This window comes from Castor canadensis, chromosome 19 (assembly GCF_047511655.1).
Source record: "Castor canadensis chromosome 19, mCasCan1.hap1v2, whole genome shotgun sequence".
Classification (NCBI taxonomy): domain Eukaryota; kingdom Metazoa; phylum Chordata; class Mammalia; order Rodentia; family Castoridae; genus Castor; species Castor canadensis.
This window is the reverse complement of record NC_133404.1, coordinates 19567822-19591590: the sequence shown is the minus strand read 5'-3', so window position 1 is coordinate 19591590 and position 23769 is coordinate 19567822. Positions and strand designations below refer to the sequence as shown.

General features: G+C 40.1%; 1 protein-coding gene and 1 non-coding gene across 3 annotated transcripts in view; both read right to left on the bottom strand.

Moving 5' to 3' along the window:
• Oca2 (OCA2 melanosomal transmembrane protein) overlaps window positions 1-23769 on the bottom strand; it is a 354214-nt gene that overhangs the window by 211418 nt on the left and 119027 nt on the right. For both annotated transcript variants that reach the window (XM_074062129.1, XM_074062128.1), the window contains exons 12-16: window positions 22994-23050; window positions 20497-20621; window positions 16983-17121; window positions 14640-14772; window positions 2200-2347 (exon numbers count right to left, since the gene is read on the bottom strand). In XM_074062129.1, the coding sequence (XP_073918230.1) occupies window positions 2200-2347; window positions 14640-14772; window positions 16983-17121; window positions 20497-20621; window positions 22994-23050 (602 nt within the window). The remainder of the gene's footprint in view (window positions 1-2199; window positions 2348-14639; window positions 14773-16982; window positions 17122-20496; window positions 20622-22993; window positions 23051-23769) is intronic.
• Window positions 23-125, bottom strand: LOC141419374 (U6 spliceosomal RNA). Its single transcript, XR_012444149.1, has one exon. It is a non-coding gene; the product is annotated as a U6 spliceosomal RNA (small nuclear RNA).

The window sequence follows — 23769 nt, the reverse complement described above, 5'->3', positions numbered from 1 at the left end:
CTTTATCTCCTTTTTAAAAAACAAAAATATGGAATGCTTCAGGAATTTGCATGTCATCCTTGCACAGGGCCATGCTCATCTTCTCTGTATTATTCCAATTTTGGCATATGTGCCAAAATTTTTATATATAGTCATCCTTCAGTATCATCAGGGGATTGGGTCTAAGACCCCCAAGAATACTAACATCCCAGATGTTCAAATGTCTTATACAAAATGATGTAGTATTTGTATATACCTACAACCTTCCTCCCATATACTTTAAATCACTTCTCATAGACCTAACACGATGTGAATGCTGTGTAAATGGGTGTTGTCTTGTATTGGTTAGGGAATGATGACAATAAAAAGTTCAGTACAATCATAATTGTTTTACAAATATTTTTAATCAGTGGGTGGCTCAATGCACAGATGCAGATACAGAAGGCTCATAGTACTTTCCATGTTTTTGAATTTCTTTGTTTCCAAAATCAGGACATCATATCTTCACAACTAACTTTTACAACTAACAAAAGGGAAATATAGTAAAAGAAATGCCACTTGACTTTTAAAATTAATGAAAAACTTGTCCATTGAAGATCAGTCTTGAAGAATTTTTGTCTGCTTCCTTCCTTCTATGGTAGTAGCCTCTTCTCTGTTCCAGGCCCCCTTGATTGTTCCCACCTTTCTTTTAACCTTTGGCCACCTTTCTGGATTATTTTCTTCAACAATTATCAGGAAAAAGATGCTACACAGTGTAGTGCACCTTTAATGAACACTCACATGTCACAAGTAAAAATCACAGGAGGCTGACCAGAGCCCATCAGGCTATAAAGCAATCCTGGTAGACCCAATCAAATGATTCTGAGGACAATTTTGTAAAAGAAACTGTTTCAATAAATCCTGCAGAGCTAGCACTTGCCTTTATTGCTCTCATCCCAATCTGCTCCTCAGTGAATGAGTGGCTTGGGAAAGCCACCACCCTCCTAAGGCCTCAGTTTCCCTATCTGTAACTAACACAGGATGAGCTAAAGATAACTCCATGAACCTCTGAGCCTTTTGTAATCTTGATTCCCTCCAAGTGTATGTTTACTTCCCCATGCTAGGATGATTTCTGCATGTTTAACTTATGAAAGTGTCTCCTTTAAGATTTATGTCTATTGTTAGAATTAGTCATTCTATCCCCCAGCCTGTTAACTCAGGACTTTCCTATAGCTTGAAGATACAGGTCCTGCTCCCCTAGTGTCTCTGGGTTGAGGTGGGGGCTGGCTGGGCTGGAGACGGAGCTCATGCTGTTGAGATGGAACTTCATCCCTGCCTGAGATGAATCTTTGGGCTGTGAATGTGTGTTTCCATGTGCTGGACTGTAGCCATCTCCTCCACCAGCTGACCAAAACTTGAGGCAGCCATGCACAGTGACCTCTCAGGGATCACCCTGTTTCAGTAAATTGCAGCATGTAGGATCATTCACTATTCTGTTCACAGGGACCCACATTTCCACTGGCCTTACAGACTTCTCATTTCCACCCACCTCCAGCATGGCTGTAGGAGCATTCAATGTCATTCACAGATTTTCCTGTCTGGGCTTCCAGATTGGAACACAGTGCATTGTCACAGTGAGGAGGAAAAAGTCACCAATCTATGGCTACCTTACCACTTCAGCTTTGATTAAAAATGAATGCCAAGGACCTCTGTGTTCTTTGAGATACTTGAAAATCAACACCTGGGAGAATATGTTGTCATATTACTTTATTACATTAATTGGTTTGATTCTTGTTATGCAAACATTGCAAAATGGGGAAATGAGACAGCCCAATGTGGTTAGTGTGAGTTCAATCTCCAGCCTCACTCTTTATGAGCTGTATAACCCTGGGAAGTTGCTCAAACTCTCTGAGTCTCTGTTCCTTTCATTCTTAAACTGGACTAATTCCAGCATATACTCCACAAAGCTGAGGGTTAGATAAAATGGTGCTTAGTCTGATAGAGGATTAGCACAATCTGCGGCACCAAAACTTAATCATTTGTACAGAGTGGGGTCACTCTTTTGTAGTATCATAGATTCGTGGAAGAACAATCATTTTAGTTCACTTCATTTGTCTATCTATGATGTGAATACTGTTTGGATATAGAGGAAACAGGTCATTCACATAATCCCACCATTAGACTCAACCACTAAAGATGAGAAGCACTACCTATAAATCTAAGTAGGATCCTGCTGGGTACCTGTGAAAGGTGTGCAGCCTTCTGGCCAGCAGGTGCTCCAGGGCCAGCACCTTCCCCAGCAGCAGGTCACGCACAGCTGTCTCCTCACGACTGGCTGGGCTGATGCGCTGGGCAGTCAGGCGCCAGACGTGAATCTCATGCTTCAGTTCTACAGGGAAAGAAAGGCAAGCCTTGTGTCTCCTCCAACCTCAGATTGTCAGCAACACCTGCCCCCTGTGCTCACCACACATACCAACAATGTGCAGGAAGCCAGGGTCAACTCAGAGTAGGGATTTCACAGAATATGAGTTATTATGATGGGAGCAGATGACAAAGCTGACTTTTGAAAATCACCACGGAAAACCTGGGTATGGTGGCACACACCTGGAACTCAGCTATTAGGGAGGCAGAAGGAAGGATGGAGGTCTGAGGCAGTGTCAGGCAATAGCCTGAAAGCCTATCTGAAAAATGAAAGCAAGAAGGGCTGGGAGTGTGGCTCTACAAAATCACCATGGAAACAAAGTAATGCAATTCAACTCTTTAGGTGAAAAATAAATTGAAATTCCTTTCTTCAACAGACACATCCAGCCCTGTCTCCTTCTTGCAGGCCCCACTTTCAGCCAAAATCAAGACATTGCTGTACCATTTGAGCATGGTTTGTCCCCTCCAAACTCATGCACCATATCATGGCCTCTGCCATGGTATAAAGGCCCTCGCCAGATGTCAGTGCTATGCTCTTGCACTTCCAGCCTCCCGAAGAGCCTACGCATTCCGTGGTATTCAGTTAGAACAACAGAAATGGACTGAGACAATTGCCCAATCTTTGAGTGACTTCAGAAACAGATCTAGTAAAAATCAGAAACAGAAGTGTAATTCTGCCGCAGCAGTGGTCAGGGCCAGACAGGACTCAGGGAAAGTCCTCCCTCCCAACCAGGCACCCCTGGAGCTCAAGTCTGTTAAAAAGGAGAGTGGGAGCAGTACACAGCCTGACGACTGCAGGCACCAAGAGATCGAGCAGAAATTTCACCTATCATTAAATTCAGATGGAGAAGAGTGGAGAGAGTTGATATATCGTACATACACTGCCACCTAAGTATTAAAATACTTCGTGGAAGCTTACACTTAACCTCTATTTTACAGTTAAAAATACCACTTGGGAGAGGAGCCAAGATGGTAGATTAGAGTTTCTCAGTGGCTCAGAGTCAACACAGACAGAAAACAGCTTCTCACTCAGAGGGGTGACTGAGGGGGACACAATGAAGTTTTATATTGGACAGACAGAGACTTGGAGAGACTCTGATTATTGGAACAAAACAAGAGAAACAACACATCAGTGTTGAGCCCATGGTAGCCCAGGGGTGCCATGGCAGAAGGAAGAAGTAAAAGAAAAGGAAAGAAAGTGGGAAAAACTGACACAGCAACAGACGCAAAACAGAAAGACAGTCTGCACGTAGCTGATCTGGGAGCTGCATAGATTGCAGGTACTTGAGAAGAGCTCTGTTTCTCAATATCAAAATACAGTAGAGTAATTGGGAGCCATCTTGTAAAGGTTATAGCCAAGCTTGTTGCTTTGGGTCATCGATCCCTACATTTTCCTTTTCCTTGAAAGTCACAGCAAGTATTGCTACACTGTCCTGACCAGCATTTGCCTTGTGGCCCAGTGTGACCTTAGGGGAATGCCACTGAAAAAAGGTCACTGAAAATTACACACAGTGTAAAATTACACACAGTGGGTTTCAGGTTGGAGACAGTCCCTTCAAGACTGGCAGCTCATCTGGGTGCCAGTGGCTCACGCCTATAATCCTAGCTACTTGGGAGACTGAGATTTGCTCAGGCAAATAGTTCAGGAGACCCCACTTCAACCAATAGCTGGGCATGGTGACACATGCCTGTCATCCCAGTTACAGCAGGAAGTATAAAATAAGAGGATCACAGGGGGGAAAGGAAAGACTCTACCTCCAAAATAACTAGAGCAAAAAGGGCTGGAGGTATAGCTCAAGTGGTAGAGTATCTGCCTAGCAAGCACAGAGCCCTGAGTTCAAACCCCAGAATGAAAAAAAAAAAAAAACAAGAACAAAGACTGAAGGTTCAGGTGGCCAGCTAAAGAAGGTCTGGAGTCTGAACAGGCATGTGATGGCACTCAGGGACTGAGCCTCAAAAAACCCCAGTTTGTTGCCTCTCCCTCCAGGTAGACCTCACAGGGAAACCTGTGGCTGGGTTACGAGGAGCTAATCTAAACTCCAGCTGAAGGAAGTTTGGTTCCATGCTACCTTGAACTAAAGAGCAGGAAACAAAGCTATTCCAACCAGCTCCAAACCACTCTCACTGACCGAGGGACAACATTACTGACCAAGGGACAACACTACTGATAGATAGATAGATAAATAAATAAATAAATAAATAAATAAATAAAGGGGTGAGTGTCCCCCATCCTTTCCTCTCTTCAAGAAGTGCATATCCAAGGAGACACAGAAAGAGCTGCAATTGGCAGAAGTAGTACAACTCTTTGTGCAACTACCCCAGAAGTGACAATAGTTTTGCTTTTAGTTTCCATTTTCATTATTTTTTAAAATTTATTTACTAATCTTCATTTTTAACTTTTTAACTTCCTTCTTTCTTTTTTTCTTTTTAGACTTTACTCGCTGGCTGGTTGGATTGTTGGTTTGTGTGCACGTGTGTATTCTTTTTCTTTTTATTCTTTATATATGCTATATATGTATATGTGTTTTCCTTTATTACTTTCTTTTGGAGGTGTGGTTGTTGTTACCCTTTCGCTCTCTCTTCCTCCTAATAGTCAAATTATTTTGTCCTCCTTTTTTATAATTACAGCCTTTGCTTTCCACCTTTCTCCTGCTTTCTCCCTTTATACAGTTTGAATATTTTAACCTTTGTTTTGCTTTCCATTTTCTTCTCTTATTTTTTTGTTTTAAAATTATGTTATCATCTTTTAAATTTTTTCTGTTTTATATTATTTTTTCCTGAGTTTTATTATTTATATTTCTTATTCTTGTTCTTCATATAGCTGAGGATGTCATAGTTAGTACTGGGTTTTTACCCGATTTCTGTCTCTGATTTGCTGTTATTTCCTGCTGTTGCTATTATTTATTTTCTCCCTTCTATACAGTGCACATACAGAAAATATGACACTTTGAGTATATTGTGTAGATGCTCTGCCTCTGAGCTATACACACTCCCAGTCCAACAAAGAGTTATCACACCTAACTGTACACATCACCCCCCCTCAAATAGCCAAACAATTCTGAGCAGAGAGTGCTGGGGGTATCACAATACCTGATTTCAAATTACACTACATAGCCATAGAAACTACAACGCTATGGTATGTCACTTCTACATGTGGAACCCACATGTCGAAGACTGAAACTCGATCCTTACCTCTCACCCTGTACAAAAGTGAACTTGAAATGCATCAAATACTTTAATGTAAGACCTGAAACTTTTAAACTACTAGAGGAAACCATAGGGAAAACACTTCTATATATAGGCATAGGCAATAACTTTCTGAATAGGAATAGCTATTTTGAATAGCTTGGAAAATAAAAATAATAACTGACTAATGGAATTCTATCAAATTAAAAACATTCTGCACAGCAAAGGAAACAATGACCAGAGTGAAGAGACAAGCTATGGAATGGGAGAAAATCTTTGCCATCTTTTCACTTGACAGGGCATTTATATTCAGAGAATATAAAGAACTCAAACACTTGAGCACCAAAAAAACAAATAATCGATAAATGGGCAAATGAACTAAAAAGACACCTCTCTAAGGAAGTAAAAATGGCCAATAAATAAAATGAAGACATGTAAATCAAAATGACACTGAGATTCTCTCTCATCACAGAATGATGACAGTCAGAATGATGATAGTCAAGATGGCTGCTATCAAGAAAACAAAATATAACAAAGGCTATCAAAGATACAGAGAACTCTTATTTTTATCTTTTATTTATTTTTTATAAATTTTATTAGTATATATTCATTATTTGGGGGGGATTCATAGTGACAATTCCAATTAGTCTTATATTATACATTAGTTACATTGCCCCTATTGTCTCTCCTTCTCAGCCCCCTCCCCACCCCACTTAAAGCAATTGCAAGAGGTTTCTTAGTTCTGTTTCAAATAGTTATACGAAGTCCATCCACCATATACTGTCACCTTAATCTCCTTCCTTCACCCACCCGCCTCTCACTAGTACCCCTCCCATACAAACACACACATAAGATGTACTTATTTTACAGTCCTGGTTTTCATTATCAATATTTAAATTGATGTTCAAAGGGGTGTCTCAGTGTATGCCCACTGTGAGTGTACTTTACTTTGGTCTGTTCAATCCCTTCCATTACTTACACTTACCCTTTTACCTCCCACCCCCCAAATTTCCAACAGCTTTCAATACACATCCTTATATCCTCTACCGTCACATCTCATGTTATGTGATATAACTGTTCCTCTGTCGTTCTCCTTTCCTTTCCCTCTTTTCCTGAGTTCCACAGAGTAGTTACACTGTTACAAACATGTTTTACATCTGAGTTTGTACATGATCATGCTTGCTTTTGTGCATATGTTTATCTTTGGATCTACCTTCCATGTGTGAGAGAAAACATGCACTTTTGTGTTTCTATCCTGGCTAACTTCACTTAACATCATGTCCTCCAATTGTATCCATTTACCTTCAAACAACATATCATTGTTCCTTATGGCTGAGTAATACTCTGTTGTGTATATATACCATAATTTCATGATCCAGTCATCAACTGTAGATTACCTGGGTTGTTTCCAAAAGTTTGGCTATTGTGAATAGTGCTGCATGAACATTGGTGTACGGGTGTCTCTACTGTTTCCTGTCTTAAGTTCCTTTGAGTAGATACCCAGGAGTGGTATCACTGGATCATATGGCAAATCTATTTCTAGGTTTTTGAAGAATCTCCATACTACTTTCCATAGTGGTTGTACTAATTTGCATTCCCACCAGCAGTGTATAAGGGCTCCTGTTCCTGTCCTCGCCAGTGTTTGTTGTTGTTATTACCCTTAATTATGGCCATTCTAACTGGGGTGAGATGAAATCTGAGTGTATTTTTGATTTGCATCTCTTTTATAACCAGGGAAGTTGAATACTTCTTTATGTATTATTCTGGCCATTTGTTCCTCTTTAAGAATTCTCTTTTTAATTCTTGTGCCCATTTCTTCATTGGGGTGTTGATTCTTTGGGGCAAAGTTTTTTTGAGTTCCCTATAGATTCTGATATTAGTCCCTTATCAGATGAGTACCTGGCAAACATTTTCTCCCATTCTGTGGTCTGTCTCTTGAGTCTGGTGACTGTTTCCTTTGTTGTGAAGAAGCTGTTTAGTTTGATGCAGTACCATTTGTTCATTGTTTCTCTTAGATGCAAAATCTTTTGACATCTGTTCAGGAAGTTGTTCCCTATACCTATCTGTCACAGTGTATTTCCTACTGTGTTCTGGAGTTGTTTCAAAATTTCAGATCTTATATTAAGATCTTTGATCCACTTGTAGTTGATTTTGGTACAGGATAAAAAACAGAGATCTAGTTTCAGTCTTCTACATGTGGATATCCAGTTTTCCCAGCAGTGTTTGTTGAAAAGGCTTTATTTCCTCCATCATGTGTTTTGGGCTCCTTTGTTGAAAAACAGTTGTCTAAAAATGTGTGGATTTATGTCTGGATCTTCTATTTTGATCCATTGGTCTTTCCACTTGTTTTTGAGCCCATATCGTGCTGTTTTTATTGGTACTGCTCTGTAGTATAGTTTGAAGTTAGGTATTAATCATGCCTCCATCATTAGACTTTTTGCTCAGAATTGCTTTGGCTATTCCATATGTATGGAAATACTTATTTTCACATGTATTTCATGATTCTTTTTTCTATTCTGTGCAGAATGTCATGGAATTTTGATAGTGATTGTGTTAAACATGTAGACTGCTCTTGGTAGTATGGCCGTTTTCACAATGCTGATTCTACCAATCCACAAGCTTGGAAGGTCTTTCCATCTTCTGATGTCTTCTCCAATTTCTCTTTTCAGTGGTTTATAGTTTTCATTAAAAAGGTCTTTGGTTTCTTTCATCAAATTTATTCCAAGGTACTTTATTGCTTCTGAGACTGTTATAAATGGGATTGTTTCCCTGATTTCTTTCTCAGTCTGTGCATTGTTTGTATATAGAAAAGCTATTCTTTTCTCTATGCTAATTTTGTATCCTGCTACTTTGCCAGAAGAATTTATGATTTCTAATAGTTTTTTGGTAGAGTTTTGGGGGTCTCTTAGGTATAGGATCATGTCATCTGCAAATAGAGATGGTATGAAATCTTCCTTCCCTATTTGAAACACTTTTATTTCTTGTTCTTGTTTTACTGCTCTGGCTGGGAATTCCAAAACTATATTGAATAGGAGTGGTGAAAGTGGACAACCCTGTCTTGTTGCTGACTTTAAGCCGATGCTTTCAGTTGTTCTCCATTCAGTATGATGTTGGCTCTAGGTTTGTCATATATAGCCTTTATTGTGTTGAGGAACATTCCTTTTACTCCTAGTTTTTGTCAGAGCTTTTATCATGAAAGGGTATTGGATTTTGTCAAAGGATTTTTCTATGTCTATTGAGAAGATCATGTGGTTTTTGTCCTTGCTTCTGTTTATATGCTGTATACATTTATGGATTTATGTATGTTGAACCATCATTGCATCTATGGAATGAAACTGCCTTGGTCATGGTGTGTGATCTTTTTGACATGTTGCTGAATTCTGTTTCCCAATATTTTGTTGAGAATCTTTGCATCTATATTCATTAAGGATATTGTTATATAATTTTCTTTTCTCGTTATGTCTTTATTGGGTTTTGGAATGAGTGTAATGCTGGCTTCATAGAATGAGTTTGGTAGTGTTCCTTCCCTTTCTATTTCCTGGATAAGTTTGAGGAGTATTGGTGTAAGTTCTTTAAAGGTTTGGTAAAATTCGGCTGTGAATCCATCAGATTCTGGGCTCTTCTTTGTAGGGCGACTCTTTATTACTGCTTCAATTTCATTGCATGTAATAGGATTATTTAGGTGTTATATGTATCTAGGAATTTATCCATTTCATCTAGGTTTTCCAGTTTAGTTCAATATAAGTTTTCAAAGTACTCTGTAATGAGTCTTTGGATTTGGTTAGTATTCATGGTACTGTCCCTTTTTCATCTTTGATTTTTGTTCATTTATGTCTTCTCTCTCCTCCCTCTTGTCATGTTGGCTAAGGGTTTATAGATCTTGTTAATCTTTTCAAAGAACCAACTTTTTGCTTCATTGATTCCTTGTATGGTTTGTTCGGTTTCAATCTCATTGATCTCAGTCCCGATCTTTATTATTTCTCTCCATCTGCTGGTTTTGGTTTGTTCTTGTTTTTCTAGGAGCTTAAGGTGCTCTCTTATAGCTATGAACTTTCCCCTTAGCATAGCTGTGTCCCACAGACTCTGGTAGGTTGTATTTTCATTGAATTCTAGGAAATTTTTTATTTCGTCCCTTATTTATTCAGTCATCCATTGGTTTTTCAGCAGTGTGTTGTCCTGTCTCCATATGTTTGAAAAATTTTTGTGGTTTCTTTGTTGTTGAGGTCTAGTTTTATTCCATTGTGATCTGATATGATGCAGGGAGCTATTATGATTTTCTTGAATTTGTTGAGACTTGCTTTGTGTCCTAAAATATGGTCTGTTTTGGAGAAAGTTCCATGAACTGCGAAAAGAATGTATATTGCCCGGTTGTTGGATGAAATACTCTGCTAACCATGTCTATTTGGTCTAATGTGTAGAGTACCTCTGAAGTTTCTTTGCTGATCTTTTGCCTGGATGACCCATCTATTTGTGATGTACTATACTATGTTAAGGTCTATCTGTGCTCTTAGGGTCATTACAGTTTTTTTTTTAATGTAGATGGATACTCCTGGGTTTTTTGGTGCATATATCTTAAGGGTTGATATTTCCTCTTGGTGAACTGTTCCTTTCATTAATATGTAGTAACCTTCATTGTCTCTTCTGATTGATTTTAGTCTGAAGTCTACTTTGTCAGATATGAGTATAGCTACTCCTGCCTATTTATGAGGTCCATTTTCTTGGAAAACTTTTTCCACCCTTTGACTCTAAACCAGTGTTTATTTTTTCAGTAAGATGAGTCTCTTGTAAGCAGCATATGATTGGGTCTTGTGTTTTCAACCAGTTTTCTATTCTATGTCTTTTGATTGGGGCACTGAGGCAATTTATATTCAGTGTTAATATTGAGATGTACTTGTTATTTCCAGTCATTTTTATTTCCCTGTTGTTTAGTTTTACCTATTCTTTGTCTACCTGCTAAAAAGGGTTTATTCTTTCTTGAGTCTTCCTGTCTCACTCTAGTTTCTTCTTCTACATGTAAAAGTCCTTTTAGTATTTTTTGTAGTGCTGGCTTGGTGGTTGCAAATTCCTTTAGTTTTTCCTTGTTGTAGAAGGTTTTAATTTCTCCTTCAATTAGGAAGGATAGTTTTGCTGGGTAGACTAGTCCAGGTTGACAGTTGCTTTCTTTCAGCACCTGAATTATGTCTTTCCATGACCTTTTAGTATTCAGAATTTGAGTTGAGAAATCTGCTGTTATTCTGATTTTGCCTTTATATGTGACTTGTCTTCTGTCTTTTGCAGTTTTCAGAATTCTTTCTTTGTTGTGTGTACTGAGAGTTTTGATTATGATGTGCCTTTGGGTGTTTCTTTTTTGGGTCCTGTTGGTTTGGTGTTCTGTAAGTTATATACCTGGGTGACTCTCTCTTTCTTGAGGTTAGGGAAGATTTCAGCCATTATTCTATTGAATGCCTTTAGTTTGTATCTTCTTCTTCTACACCCATAATTTGCAGATTTGGTCTTTTCATGGTGTCCCAGATATCTTGCATGTTCCATTTATATTTTCTTAGCTTTCTTTCATGATCTTTTACTGTTTTGTCTAATTCCTCTACTTTGTCTTCCATTCCTGATACTCTATTTTCACCTTGCTCCACTTTGTTCACCAAGCTTTTAGTTGAGATTTTTTATTTGGGATATTAAGTTGTTTATTTCAGATTGATTATTTTTCATGGTTTCCTTATCTTTATTGATTTCCTCATTCATATCTTGGATAGTATTCTTAATTTCATTCATCTGTTTGTATTCTCTTCAAGTTCATTTAACTGTTTATTCATGTGCTCTTTGAGTTTTAATACTAGCTTTTGTGTTTCTTCTTTGATGTCATTAATCATTTTTACTATTATTTTTGGAATTCATTATTTGATATCTCTTCCTCTACATAGGTGTTTAGATCCTTAATGGTGGAATTGGCTTTTGGTAGAGAGCAGTTGTCTTGCTGTTTCATTCTGTGTTGTGATTTATGCATCTGGAGTTGTTTTTGGTTAGGGTTTTAATCCCCTGTGCCTTTGTAGTTGGAGTTTTGAGTTTTTTCTCCAGCAGTTTTCCTCAGAGAGGAGTATGCTGGAAATGTTACCCCTGGCAGGGCTCTTGTTGCACTGCAGATTACCTCTTTTCTTCCCTCAGTGAGGGGGCTGGAGTTCCTGCTCTTTGATGGGATGCAGGGGCTCTCCTGCACTCATGGTGGAGAACTCTGGGTCTCTGTGCACTGTGGGGGGCAGGCCTCCCAATACCAGCAGAGTAGCAGATTGCACTCAGTGGAGGGGCTGGGATTCTGGCTCTTGGACAGGAGAGATGAGACTCCTGCAGGGATGCACAGGGTAAAATTCTGGGACTCTGTGTACCTTGGGGAAGCAGTGCTTCTGGTGCCACCTGCAAAGTGGTTTTCCTCCCTTCAATGGGGAATCTGGTATTCTCGCTCTTTAATGGGGGAGCAAGGGCTCTCTTGCTGTCAGGGACAGTGGGGAGAGCTGGGCCTCTGTGCATCTTGGGAGGCCAGCCTCCTGTCAGTTGCAGAATAGCAGATTGCCAATCAGTGGGAGAGCAGGGGTTCTAGCTCTTAGACAAGGGAGACTGGACTCTCCTGTAGGCCAGCAAGGTGGGAAGTGTTGGGCCTCTTTATCTTTTGCTTATTTTTTATTGTTGTGCTAGGGGTACATTGTTACAGAAAACTCTTACTCACTGTTAGTGGAAATGTATACTAGTGCAGCAACTATGGAATACAGCATGGAGGGTCCTCAAAAAACTAAAAATGGAACTACCATTTGTCCAGCTGAACCACCACTGAGTATATGCCTGAAGGAATCAAAGAGAGACTGTCGCACATCCATGTTTACTCATGATAGCTAAGTTATAGAATCAGCCTAATGTTCTTTATCCATTCAACAGATGAAAATATTGTATTTATATGCAATGGAGTATTATTTGGGCACAAAGAGAAACAAAATCATTTGTTTGCAGAAAATAGAACTGAAGATTGTCATGTTAAGCAAAACAAGCCAGAACTAGAAAAAAAACAAGTATTGCATGTTTTCTCTTATATGTGGAATCTGGGGAGCAGGAAGCCATGAAAGTAAAAGGGAGACTATGAAGGATGAGGAAGGGAACCAGGAAGTGGTGGAAGAAGGGGGATGAGAGAGGGGAAGAGGGAGTAAATATAATCAAAGTATGTTATATGTATGCTTGAAAATGTCACAATGCAACAATTAATTGGGGAGAGGTTTTTTTTTTGTCTTTTCTTTTTTGGTGCTGGGATCGAACCCAGGGCCTCACGCATGCTAGGCAAGTGCTGTACCACCGAGCTACATCCTAGCCCACAATGCAACAATTAATTGTATAATTAATCTGTGCTAATAAAAACATTTTTAAAATACCACACAAATTTACCAAAATAACCATTAAAAGAATAGAAATATTTTAATAAAAACCACCCTGCATTAGTCAATTTTCTGTCACCATAGCAAAACACCTGAGATAAAGAACTTACAAGAGAAAAGGTATATTTTAGCTCACACTAGACCATGGTCAATTAAGAACATATGGGAAGACAGTACTTCATAACAGGGAGCATGTAGCAGAGAAAGCTGCTCACCTCATGGTAGACATGAAGCAAAGAGAGAGAGGAGAGGAAGCCAGGGTCCCAATACCTCTTCATGTGCACACCCCCAATTACCTAACTTCCTCCTACTAGGCCTCATTTCCTAAAGGTTCCATTGCCTCCCAATAACACAACAGGCTGGAGACCAGGCCATTACCTCAGGGATCTTTGGGAAAGATTCCAGATCCAAATTATAATACACCCACTATGTGCATTGCACTACACTACATATCACAAGAATTAAGCATGGACTTAATCTCTGCCTTTCTAGCAGAGATTAGAACACCTGACAGCCAGTTTATGTTGGAGGCAAGGCAGAGTGATGACTCAGAGAGCTGTGAGGCAGCACGAACATTGTGGGCTCTATCAAAAAAAAAAAACACCATCTTTTTAACTCCCCTCTATGTAACCTGCTGTGATGCTGAAAAAACAATGATAAGTTCAGCAGAGAGACGCAGGCTGTACCTGAAGTCTGCCAAGACTCAGAACAGGGAGACCTGGGAGAGAACAGGAACATGAAGCCACTTCAGGCAGCTCATGGTTACTTTAAAGCTTTTGCTTTACAAAGACACATCATGGCTTACCAAAACAAAAGGAATTTGGGTATAATTCAAAGCCTCCTCAGAAAGACAGATCTACAACTTCCTTCTGAAAAGTCTCACATCTCATTAAACCACCTATAAGGTTTAAATCACCTGTCAGGGATAACATAAAAAGAATAGGGGAAAAGAGGAGAAGAAAAACAATGAACTAGCCTTCTGAAACTTTGAATATGAAATACCATGTTGGGACAGGGAAGAAGAGACAGGGCTCCAGAATGACTTCATCCACTCATCTGAACCTCATTACATAAAAGGTATCATTAAAAGCCCACTCATAAATATCAGAGACTTTCCAGCCACTCCTTAAAGGCATAGTAAAAAGCCACTTTCTGAGGCCAGCTGTATGCTTTAAAGAGCTTACACACCTAGTTGACTCAGCTCAAGGCACAGGATGGGAGTTCCATTGTGTCTTTGTGTTTGAGAAGCTGCCAGGTCTCCATCTCTACCATACAGTGTCCTGCAGAGGCAGCCTCAACCCTTTTGTATACTCTCACAGCCTATCTACTTTCCAGTCCATCAAATCAAAAGGGATGAGCTGCCCTCTTCAGCTCAGCTCATCCATTAATGCTCAGGCAGTGCACTTCTGTTTTCCTTGTTGTGGAAGAAAACATAAGAATTCCATAGGAACTTAGCTGGCAGAAATTCTGCTCTGGAGAAGAGAGCACACCCTTTTCAAGATGGCAGATGTAGACAGTCATTGAGCATGCAGCATGTCAACAAAGGACACTTCCTTTTTTTTCTGCATATGATAGCTCCTCTTGCATGTTTGTAAGAACTTTCCCTGGGGGGGAAATAATCCTATCTTAATGAAATTTGAGACTATATAAGGAAACACTTATACTCACCAACAATCTCAATGGGTTCCTTGTTATAAAGCTTTTTGTTCCAGTAAAGGAGTCTGAGGAGAGGAAAGGAGACCAAGAGAACGAGGCAAATCCCAATGAACATGTGTGCTGTGAATCCAGCGAAGTCCAGGCCCTGGAGACAGAAAAGGGAGCAACATATGACAGACAGGCCTTTCCTCTGCACTGGTGAAAGCTCCTCATGTCAGGATCCAGGGAGAGTTGGTGGGGATGAGCAGAACACATCAAGGATTCTGGACACCTTAGGTCGAGGGCCCTAGAGCCCAGCACAAAACCCGGGAAAGAATATGGGTGCTTCACTTGAGTTTGAAACAGTTAAGGTTTTCCTTTTGTGTCAAAAACCAATTCTCCCATGAATGACAGGACATCTTAAGAGGAAACAAAACCAGGCTACCACATCTTATTCCAACCTTGGCTTCATCTGCCTTCACCACTGGGTTAATGCATTCCCCCAAGATCAGGTGAAAAAAGACTAATGGGGACAAAACATTAAATGATGTAATAAAATTCACCTATTTAAAGGTATATCGAAGTTTTTTATAACATTTCACTACAGTCCTGTCATCAATTTGAAGGAGATCCTCATGACTGGAGCACAGCCTTTCCTGCACTGGATATCCTGGAACCAGAAAGATGGGTCCCAGGCAGGTGCCCTGTCTTTCTTATCCTGCTTCCTCTGTCTGCTGTGGGGATAAGTGCCATGGTTAGCTCATGATGGTATCTTTCTTATTGGGTAAAATTTCAATAGTTTGTCCAGAAATAAATCAGCAGCAGCCTTGGTTGGTTTTGTTCTTTCATTTATTTGGGGCTTTTATACCTTCAAGCAAATATATAACTAGAAGTTATGTGAAAGTTCAGAGCTGCCTTGGTCTTTTCACCCTCTCAATTCAGGGAGTTCAGAGGGCTCCACCTGAGTCCTCTCTCTCTGTTCTACATCCTAAAAACTCTCTCAAGGTAGTTCCTTGGAGCACTCATAGAAGCTCACCTCACTCATTTCCCGGCTTGCACAGATCACTGCCTTTTCAACTGGGATCCAGCATCTTAATTAGCATTGCTTATAAATGTTGTCTGATGTGTAGGTAGTTTAGTTTTTGCTTGTTTAGTTTGGCTGGTTGGTTTGTTGTCCCAGGCAAGAGGGGAAACTCAGTCCCTGTTACTCTCTCTTGGTCAGAGGAGAAGCTATGACATCTCTTTTATGCAAATATGTGTACATAAAACATTCTGGAAGACTAGGTGCACCAAAATGTTAAGAGAATTTATCTCTGGGTGGTGGATTATGAGTTTTTATTTGTGTGTGGAGGAGGTGATTCTGTTTTATACAAAAAGTATATCACTGTAGAATAAATAATAACTTTTTTCTGAAAACAGGTCTTTCCCAAGCATATATGCCCAATCTAGATGCTCCTAGAATAGATTACAAGTCACCTTCTGGTAAACTCCAGGTGACATGATCATGACTACACAACTTGCTCACACATCAAGATAGGTGAAGTGTTGCCAGGCAGCTCCCCAGGGACTATGAAGTTTCACCACGACATCTTTAAATGTGTGGGCTCACACAAGGCCGTCAATACCTTAGGGTTGTGAATTCTCAAAGATTTAAATAATTTTATGGAAGGTGGCATGCACACACACAAACATAATCACACACACACACACACAAAGTATCATTTGTAATTAATAGTACCAACATGGGAGCTTTTTTACTGGTACATCAAGGAAGGGAGATTGAAAAAAATTCTAATGACCAAATAATGATAAGTAAAAATTAATGACATAATTCTAATCTTATCTCTGTAAGATATATAAAATTCTATTTGTACTCTTCAGTATATAAACCATTTGTTAATCTTTGTAAGAATTTTCAAAGAATTTCTAAGACCTTCGTTTTCTGACATTCATTTTAAAACCTTCATTTTAAGATTAAAAAAAAGTCTAAGCTCTTCATCAGTAAACTTGTTGACCACAGCGGAGAAGAGAATCCCACATCTCCAGCAAGACAGGACAGGTCATCTTGTTCTTAATATTAGAAGGAACATCCATTTCTATTAATATAATAAACTGACTAAATAGATCATGTCATTCAATCATTTATTTAAATTTTTATCAGAATGAAAATGAAGTTAATTCAAACAAGTTAACTCTACACTGAAGGATCAGTCACCTTACATCTCAATCGAGATGAACAATGACACTTACTATGAAGAGGTGACATAGAGGATCTTGATTTCGAATAAAAGTTAACAAAGGATCCTAGCACACTGGGTAGAGTGCTATGTTGAGTTGTGCATTTGTTGAAAGGAACCTTAGTATACTGGCACTTACCATTTTCCTCAGCTCCCGGTTGGAAACAATGATGACATTTGGTGGGTCTCCAATGGCAGTGGCAGCTCCTCCAATGTTTGTGAAGATCACTTCTGCAATCAGGACTTGTCTTGGATCGAGGTTGAGCACCTCACATAGTCTATCATGAAAGGAGGAAAATGAAAAGCCCCAGTATTCACATATAAAAGGCACATTTACCACTCAAATATGTCTAAAGCACTTACTTATACTGGAAGGCACACACACACATGAGCACGCACACACCTGTGAGATGAACAACTGTAACAGCCTCAGGCTACGGCTGATTTTGAGAATTATTCCTTCCAAGTTAACCCACCACCCTCTGACCATCCATGTGATAACATAGCTCTTCCCAACCCCATAGGTCTGAAGGGAGCATACTCCCCTGTGTGCAGGTCCCCAGTGGAGGTTAGAACCTGTTACAGGTCAATGTGCACTGACCACCAGACCCCTCTGAGTCAGCAGTGAGGGTAGCTCCAGCACTCACAGCAAGCCTACACACTCAGTCCCTAACCTGCCTTCCCCTTCTCCGAGGCCAAGGCCTGAACTGACTTCATTCTCATGCTGATAACATTTTAAGTAAGTGATTGAATAACATGATCTATTTAGTTATACTATATTATATATCAATTATATTAAAGGAATGGAGGTTTCTTCTAATATTAAGAACAAAATGACCTAATCTGTCTTACTGCAAATGCAGGAATCCCTTCACATCTGTGATAGATGAATTTATTGATGAAGATCTAAACTTGTTTTAAGCTGTCCCCTCATCCCTTTCCTTAAACTACTAAGTACTGGCTTATTCCTTTGAGAGGAAGCTTAGGATTTTTAGCTGTGGTTTCCCTGGCTGTGTGAGATTTGTCTCAGAATCTTTGAAAGTCCTACAGCCTAACCTAGAAAAGACCAATCCTTGGGACAGCTCTCTGGGTGGGTGCTGTACTGTGCTGTGCACAGCAATAAGAAACATTGCTCTAAAGAAAATCTAGAGCCCAGTGCAGTAAATAACACCTGTGATTCCAGCTACTCAGGAGGCAGACATGCAGAAGATGGCAGTTCAAGGCCAGCCTGAGCAAAAATTTAATGAGACCATTCCCCTCCAAATCAACAACAACAGAAAAGCTGGGTGTAGTAGACCACACCTGGGAGCTACATGTGTGGTTCAGGCCAGCCCAGATAGGATACCCTATCTGAAAAATAACGAAAGGAAAAAGAGCTGAGAGTAGAACTCAAGTGGTAGCACACCTGCCTAGCAAGGACCAGGTCCTGAGTTCAAACCCTGGTATGGAAGGAATGAAGGAAGGAAGGAACGAGGGAGTGAGGGATAGAGAGAAAGAAAGGGAAAGGAAAAGAAAATCTTGAAAGCACACTACAGCTGCTTCCACACCTTCCCATCCTCACTACCCTCTCCTACATGATAACTGAGCCTCCTTGAGTGAGGCCCTGCTGTACTAGTAGGCCTTTCCACCCCAACAAGGCTCTCAGTTCAGAGCATGGTTAGTCACACAGCCCTCCTCTCCACTGATGGGCAGGCAGACAGACCCAGCAGCTGTAAGATGAGGAGGTAGTGAGTCTGGGAACTGGAAGTAGGAATGACCCCACAAATGAGCATCAGACCCTAGCCAGCACCTGCACTCAGTGGAGGAAGCACCTAGGATCTGCTTCTAACAAGATAATAATTCAGATGATCAATCAACAATGTCAGAAAGAGCAAGAGATGGCACCCAATGTAAATGGGCCTAGTTGTTTAACTTTAAAGACTAATGCTACTCAGCCCAGACAAAGGCAGAAGAATGTGATCAATGCCTACAAAGTCATGACAAATATGGCAATAAAAATCGTGAATTGCAAAATGTCAGCACATGAGTCTTGAAAGATGTAATATTTAGACTAAAAAATGGACTTATTGCTATAACAAAATTACAAAGCCAGTTAAAAAGTCAAGAGAATATAAGCAAATTCCAGCAAGGCTGAAGGAAGCCTCTGCTTCTGAGCTATGTAGGGCTGCTGAGAACACAGACAGAGAGTGCAACATGCATCTCAGCTCTGTAATTTCATTGTCTTGGGGCTGCTATGGGAGAGAGCTGATGCTCTGTAGCTTTCAACTTGCAGTGAACAGCAAGTTTATTGGCTAGATGAGGGAGGCAGGAGACCCCTGAAGTGTCCCAGGGGTACAGTTTAGTACCCTGTAGCACATGTTCCACAGACCCTCTCAAACACATTCACTACATCCTTCATTTGCCTTCAGCCCTGGGTACTAAAAGGCACTATTCCCTACTCTACAGAGGAAGGCTGAGATTCAACATTTCTTACCCCAAGTCCAAGTCCATCTGCCCATAGTTCATAATAATGTGACCAAGTTGAACAAAAGCCCAAATATTCATGGTGAAGTGAGAAATGGGCTCACAACACTGCAGACCACATCTATGGGGCACTGGCCACCCCTGCTTCTCTTCAACTTCCCCTCTAACACTACCACTTTCCAAATTAATCCTGAGCCTTGGAAGTGACCCACTGCTGGTGATTAAACTTGCTCTGCATCACCTGCCTTGTGTCCAGATGGATTCCTTATCTTTGGCACACTAGATCAGGCTAATCCCTTGGTGGTACAACTCAGATCAGTGTGGTCAAAATGACTTGTTCAAGACATCCCACCAACAAGCAGGACCTGTATTAGTTTGTGCCCCTCATGAACCTCTGAGCTGGTACCCATCTCCCTCTCAGTATCCCCAGGAGCAATCAAGCACCTGTGCATGATGGAGAAGGACCCAGGATCAGAAGCCTGAGGCTGATACACTGATGAGCCATCTTTAAAACAAAGAGCAATGATGTATGGATACAAACATAGGTCCATGACTTCAGAAGGGGATCCCACAAGGATCAGGACTGAACCTCCAACTTAGATTCTGGGCCAATAGCTTATGGCACTGAACTAATGTCAAATGACTAGAGTGGGTGGTATTAAAAGCAATGGAATTGAATCAAACTGAATTTCTCTTCCCAAGTTACCCTACAAAGCCTTGCCAAGCCAATCACTGACTAACTCATAAGCTCAGACAGTTCTATAACCCTCCAACCTCTGGCAAGGAGTCAGACAATGACAGTCCCATTTCCTCCAGTATTTGTCCCTTCAAGGCCTGGGTTGAAGCTCTCACCCAGCATGTGTGTGACCTGTTAGGAGTACATGGGTAAGAACTCTTGGCACCTGAGGGTCTAGGCAACGGTCTTGACCATGTCCACTATTACAGCCTATATACTGGAAGGCAAGGCCCATGTCTCCCACCCCACCATGGCAACACTGCTGCTGGTTTGTACATGGCAGTCACACTGAGCCAATGCTGGCTAGTCTAGAATGCAGAGACCTGTGCTACAGTGAAAAGGTGGGCACAGCCCTCAGGATGTGAGACGGGAGCCTTGAAAGAGATGGTGCAACCAGAACTCACTCCTACGCTGAGCCTGACAGTGACAACCATGGCAGAAGACCTCTGCATACCTTATGGTCACAGGAGTGAAGAGGAGCATGGTGGTGACGTTGTCTAAGAAGGCAGAAAGGACAGCAGCGATGAGACACAGCACGATGATCATGGCCCACACTCTCCCTCGGGATACCTGGTATGCCTGGCATGCACAAATACACAAGAAAGAGCAAGCCAGAATCAGATGCTACTTTTTCATGAGTTACTCCAAGGACGGGAACCCAAATAAACACTGCATGTTGGGTTAAAACCCACACTTACCCCCGTGGAGTCATAAATCTGCTAAGCTGAGACACTGATGGTCATACTGGGCACCACAGTGTCTGGGTAACCTAAGTCTGCCTTTGCTTGCCTGCTTTCTTCTCTGATTCTGTCTCTCTACAATGCCTTTGTAATGCTTAATTGGTTACAAAGCGTCAACCTCAATTCTTTTCAGGTCATTTATACATGAAATGTCTAAATGTTACATAGCCTGGGCTATGTAACATTTGGAGTCCACTAGACTCTCATGTCTGTTGATCTTTGGGGACCTAAGGTATACTCTTAGCATCAAGGTATTGAGATGAAGAAGCCAAACCTAACTGCCTACAAGTACAAGATGGTATGCAAAGATGACAAAAATCACAGCACGGTTCACTCATGCAGAGCTTGTGTAGAGCTTTGTCAAATAAGTTATTTTTCAAAAGAAATTTTCAGTTCCAAAAACAATATCAAACTTACCGCCAGCCTCTGTATTAGCAGGCATGGTAAGATTTCCCCTCGCCAACCAGGCATGGTGGGGTCAATTCAAATCCTGGAAGCTAGAACCCACTCGTGGAGCCCCCAGGGTTCCAGTCAAAAATGCAAATTAAAACCACAATGAGGTATCATCTCACAGATGTTAAAATGGATTTTATCAAAAAGATGAAAGATAATAAGCATTGGACAGAATGCAGAGAAAAGGGAACCCTTATACACTGTTGGTACGGATGTAAATTAGTGCAGCCACTATGGAAAACAGTGCCAAGGTTTCTCAAAAAATTAAACATAGCACTACCATAGGATCCAGCAATCCCACCACTGAACACAAATCCAAAGGAACTGAGATCTCTATTTTGAAAGGAAACATGTACTCCCATGTTTTTTTAAAAGCTATCAGATAGCCAAGATGTGAATTCAACCTAACTATCCATCAGCAGAAGAATGAATAATGACAACATAGCAAATTTACATTCATGGAAAATTATTCATTCATAAAATGGGAAACCCTATCATTTTTAACAATGTAGATGGAACTGGAAATATTATGTTAAGTGAAATAAGCTCAGTACATAAAGACAAATGTCCTATGATTTCACTTCTATGTGGAACCTAACAAAGCTGACCTATAGAAGGAGAGATCAGGATGGTAGTTATCAGAGGCCAGAGGGTTGGGAGGGAGAAGATGAGGTGATGAGGACCAAAGGGTACGAAATTATAGATAGACTGAAGGAATTGGTTTTGAGATCTATGGCACAGGGAGTGTGACTGTTCTTGATAATAATGTAGTATATATTTCAAAATAACTGCAATAGTTCCCCAGACCCTATCTGGAAAAACCCATCACACCAAAAAGAGCTGATGGAGTATTTCAAGGTGTAGGCTCTAAGTTTAAACTCTAGTACCGTAAGAATAAATAAGAGTACATTTCAAATGCCTCTCCATTTAAAAAAATGACAAGTAAGCAAAGTAATAAATACACTAATTAGCAAACAAAGTGATAGATATGCTAATTAGCATATCTATTTAGTCACATCACATTGTGTGTATACATCAAAATATCACATTGTACCCCATAAATGTATATAATTATGATCTGCCAATAAAACACAATATTAATAACAATTTTTTTAAAGTAAGACCTTTACAGGAATGGTGGTACATACCTAAAATCCCAGCACTTAAGAAGCAGAGGCAGGTAGTTCAAGGCCAGCCTGGGCTACATTTGAGACTTTTAAAGGACTAGAATGTAGCTCAGTAGCAGAGCATGTGCTCAGCAATTCAAGGTCCTGAGTTCAATCCCAGCATCAAAAAAATAAAATTAAAATAAAAAGATCCTACAGGGATTTTTAAAGACACATTTTCCCCAATTTAAAATCTGTGAATGATATATGTATAATGTTCAAAGTAAGCACTGAAATTATTTCACAAAAAAGCAATCAGAAAGTGATGGTTTGAAAGGTTAAGCAATTCTAACATACAAAACAGTTTTGATGTGTAGATTTCACCAGCCCACTTAAATAAAATTGTACAAAATTCAACCTGAGTACTCTTTTTCTTGATCTCCTTCTTCATTTATTTATGGAGAAGCTGAAAGTGTTGCTCAGATCCATGCTTAGCACAGCAACTATACCCAGCCTTGCAGAAGCAATTTTGAAAAGAATAGAATTCTAAACTATTTGCCTTGAATGATACTTTAACTTACTAAAAATACAATGTTAGCACAGTAAGTACATCAATTAAGTTCATAATTATTAACTGCAATATCACACCTACCTTTATAGCACAATAATCGAAAAACCCAGTTTCTGAAAATATAGCTACTAATATCATCTATAAAGGAAAGAGAAAAAAGGAGACAAGGTGATTTTTTTCAGCAGAGTACCATAATGAAACAACGTCAGAGTCTTCAGTTATGAATTTAGCTCTGGCCCCTGAAAGCTCCCCCATCACCAAGCCCCTCCCTGTCTTACTGGAAGACCACAACTTCTTAGTTTGTTCACTTAACTAACTTCTTTGTGGAGCTTCTTGCTGGAGGTTTTGCACATATATCCTTGTACAAGGATTTGTCCCTAAGGGACCTTTTCATCTCATCTAATCCTCACTATACTGTGAGGATGTGTTATTATTACTCTCTGTTTTATAGACCAGGAGACTGGGGATCAGAGAGATCAGTCACTTGTTCAGTTCCAAAGGCAGATTCAGGGAAGGAAGTAGGCCAGTAGGTAGCCTTCTGCATCTAGTTGTCCAAACAACCAGCACTTAGATGTTTTCAGGTTTTAAAACAGGATCAAATTTTGGTTCCTGAAGTAATTTAACTGATGTTATCAACTTGATGACCATATGCAAACTGGAGCAGTGTATTGAAATGGTTGTCTTCTATTTCTGTATGACCTAAAATGCTTCCTCACCTGTGTTTCTACTGATGATAGTGAGTCTTTGAAAACAATCATCCAACATACTAATAAAAAGTAATATTCCATTTACTCTGAATTTAATCAGATTTCAACCAGCTTTAACTTACTAGGAGGTTTTCTATTTCATAACAAGTG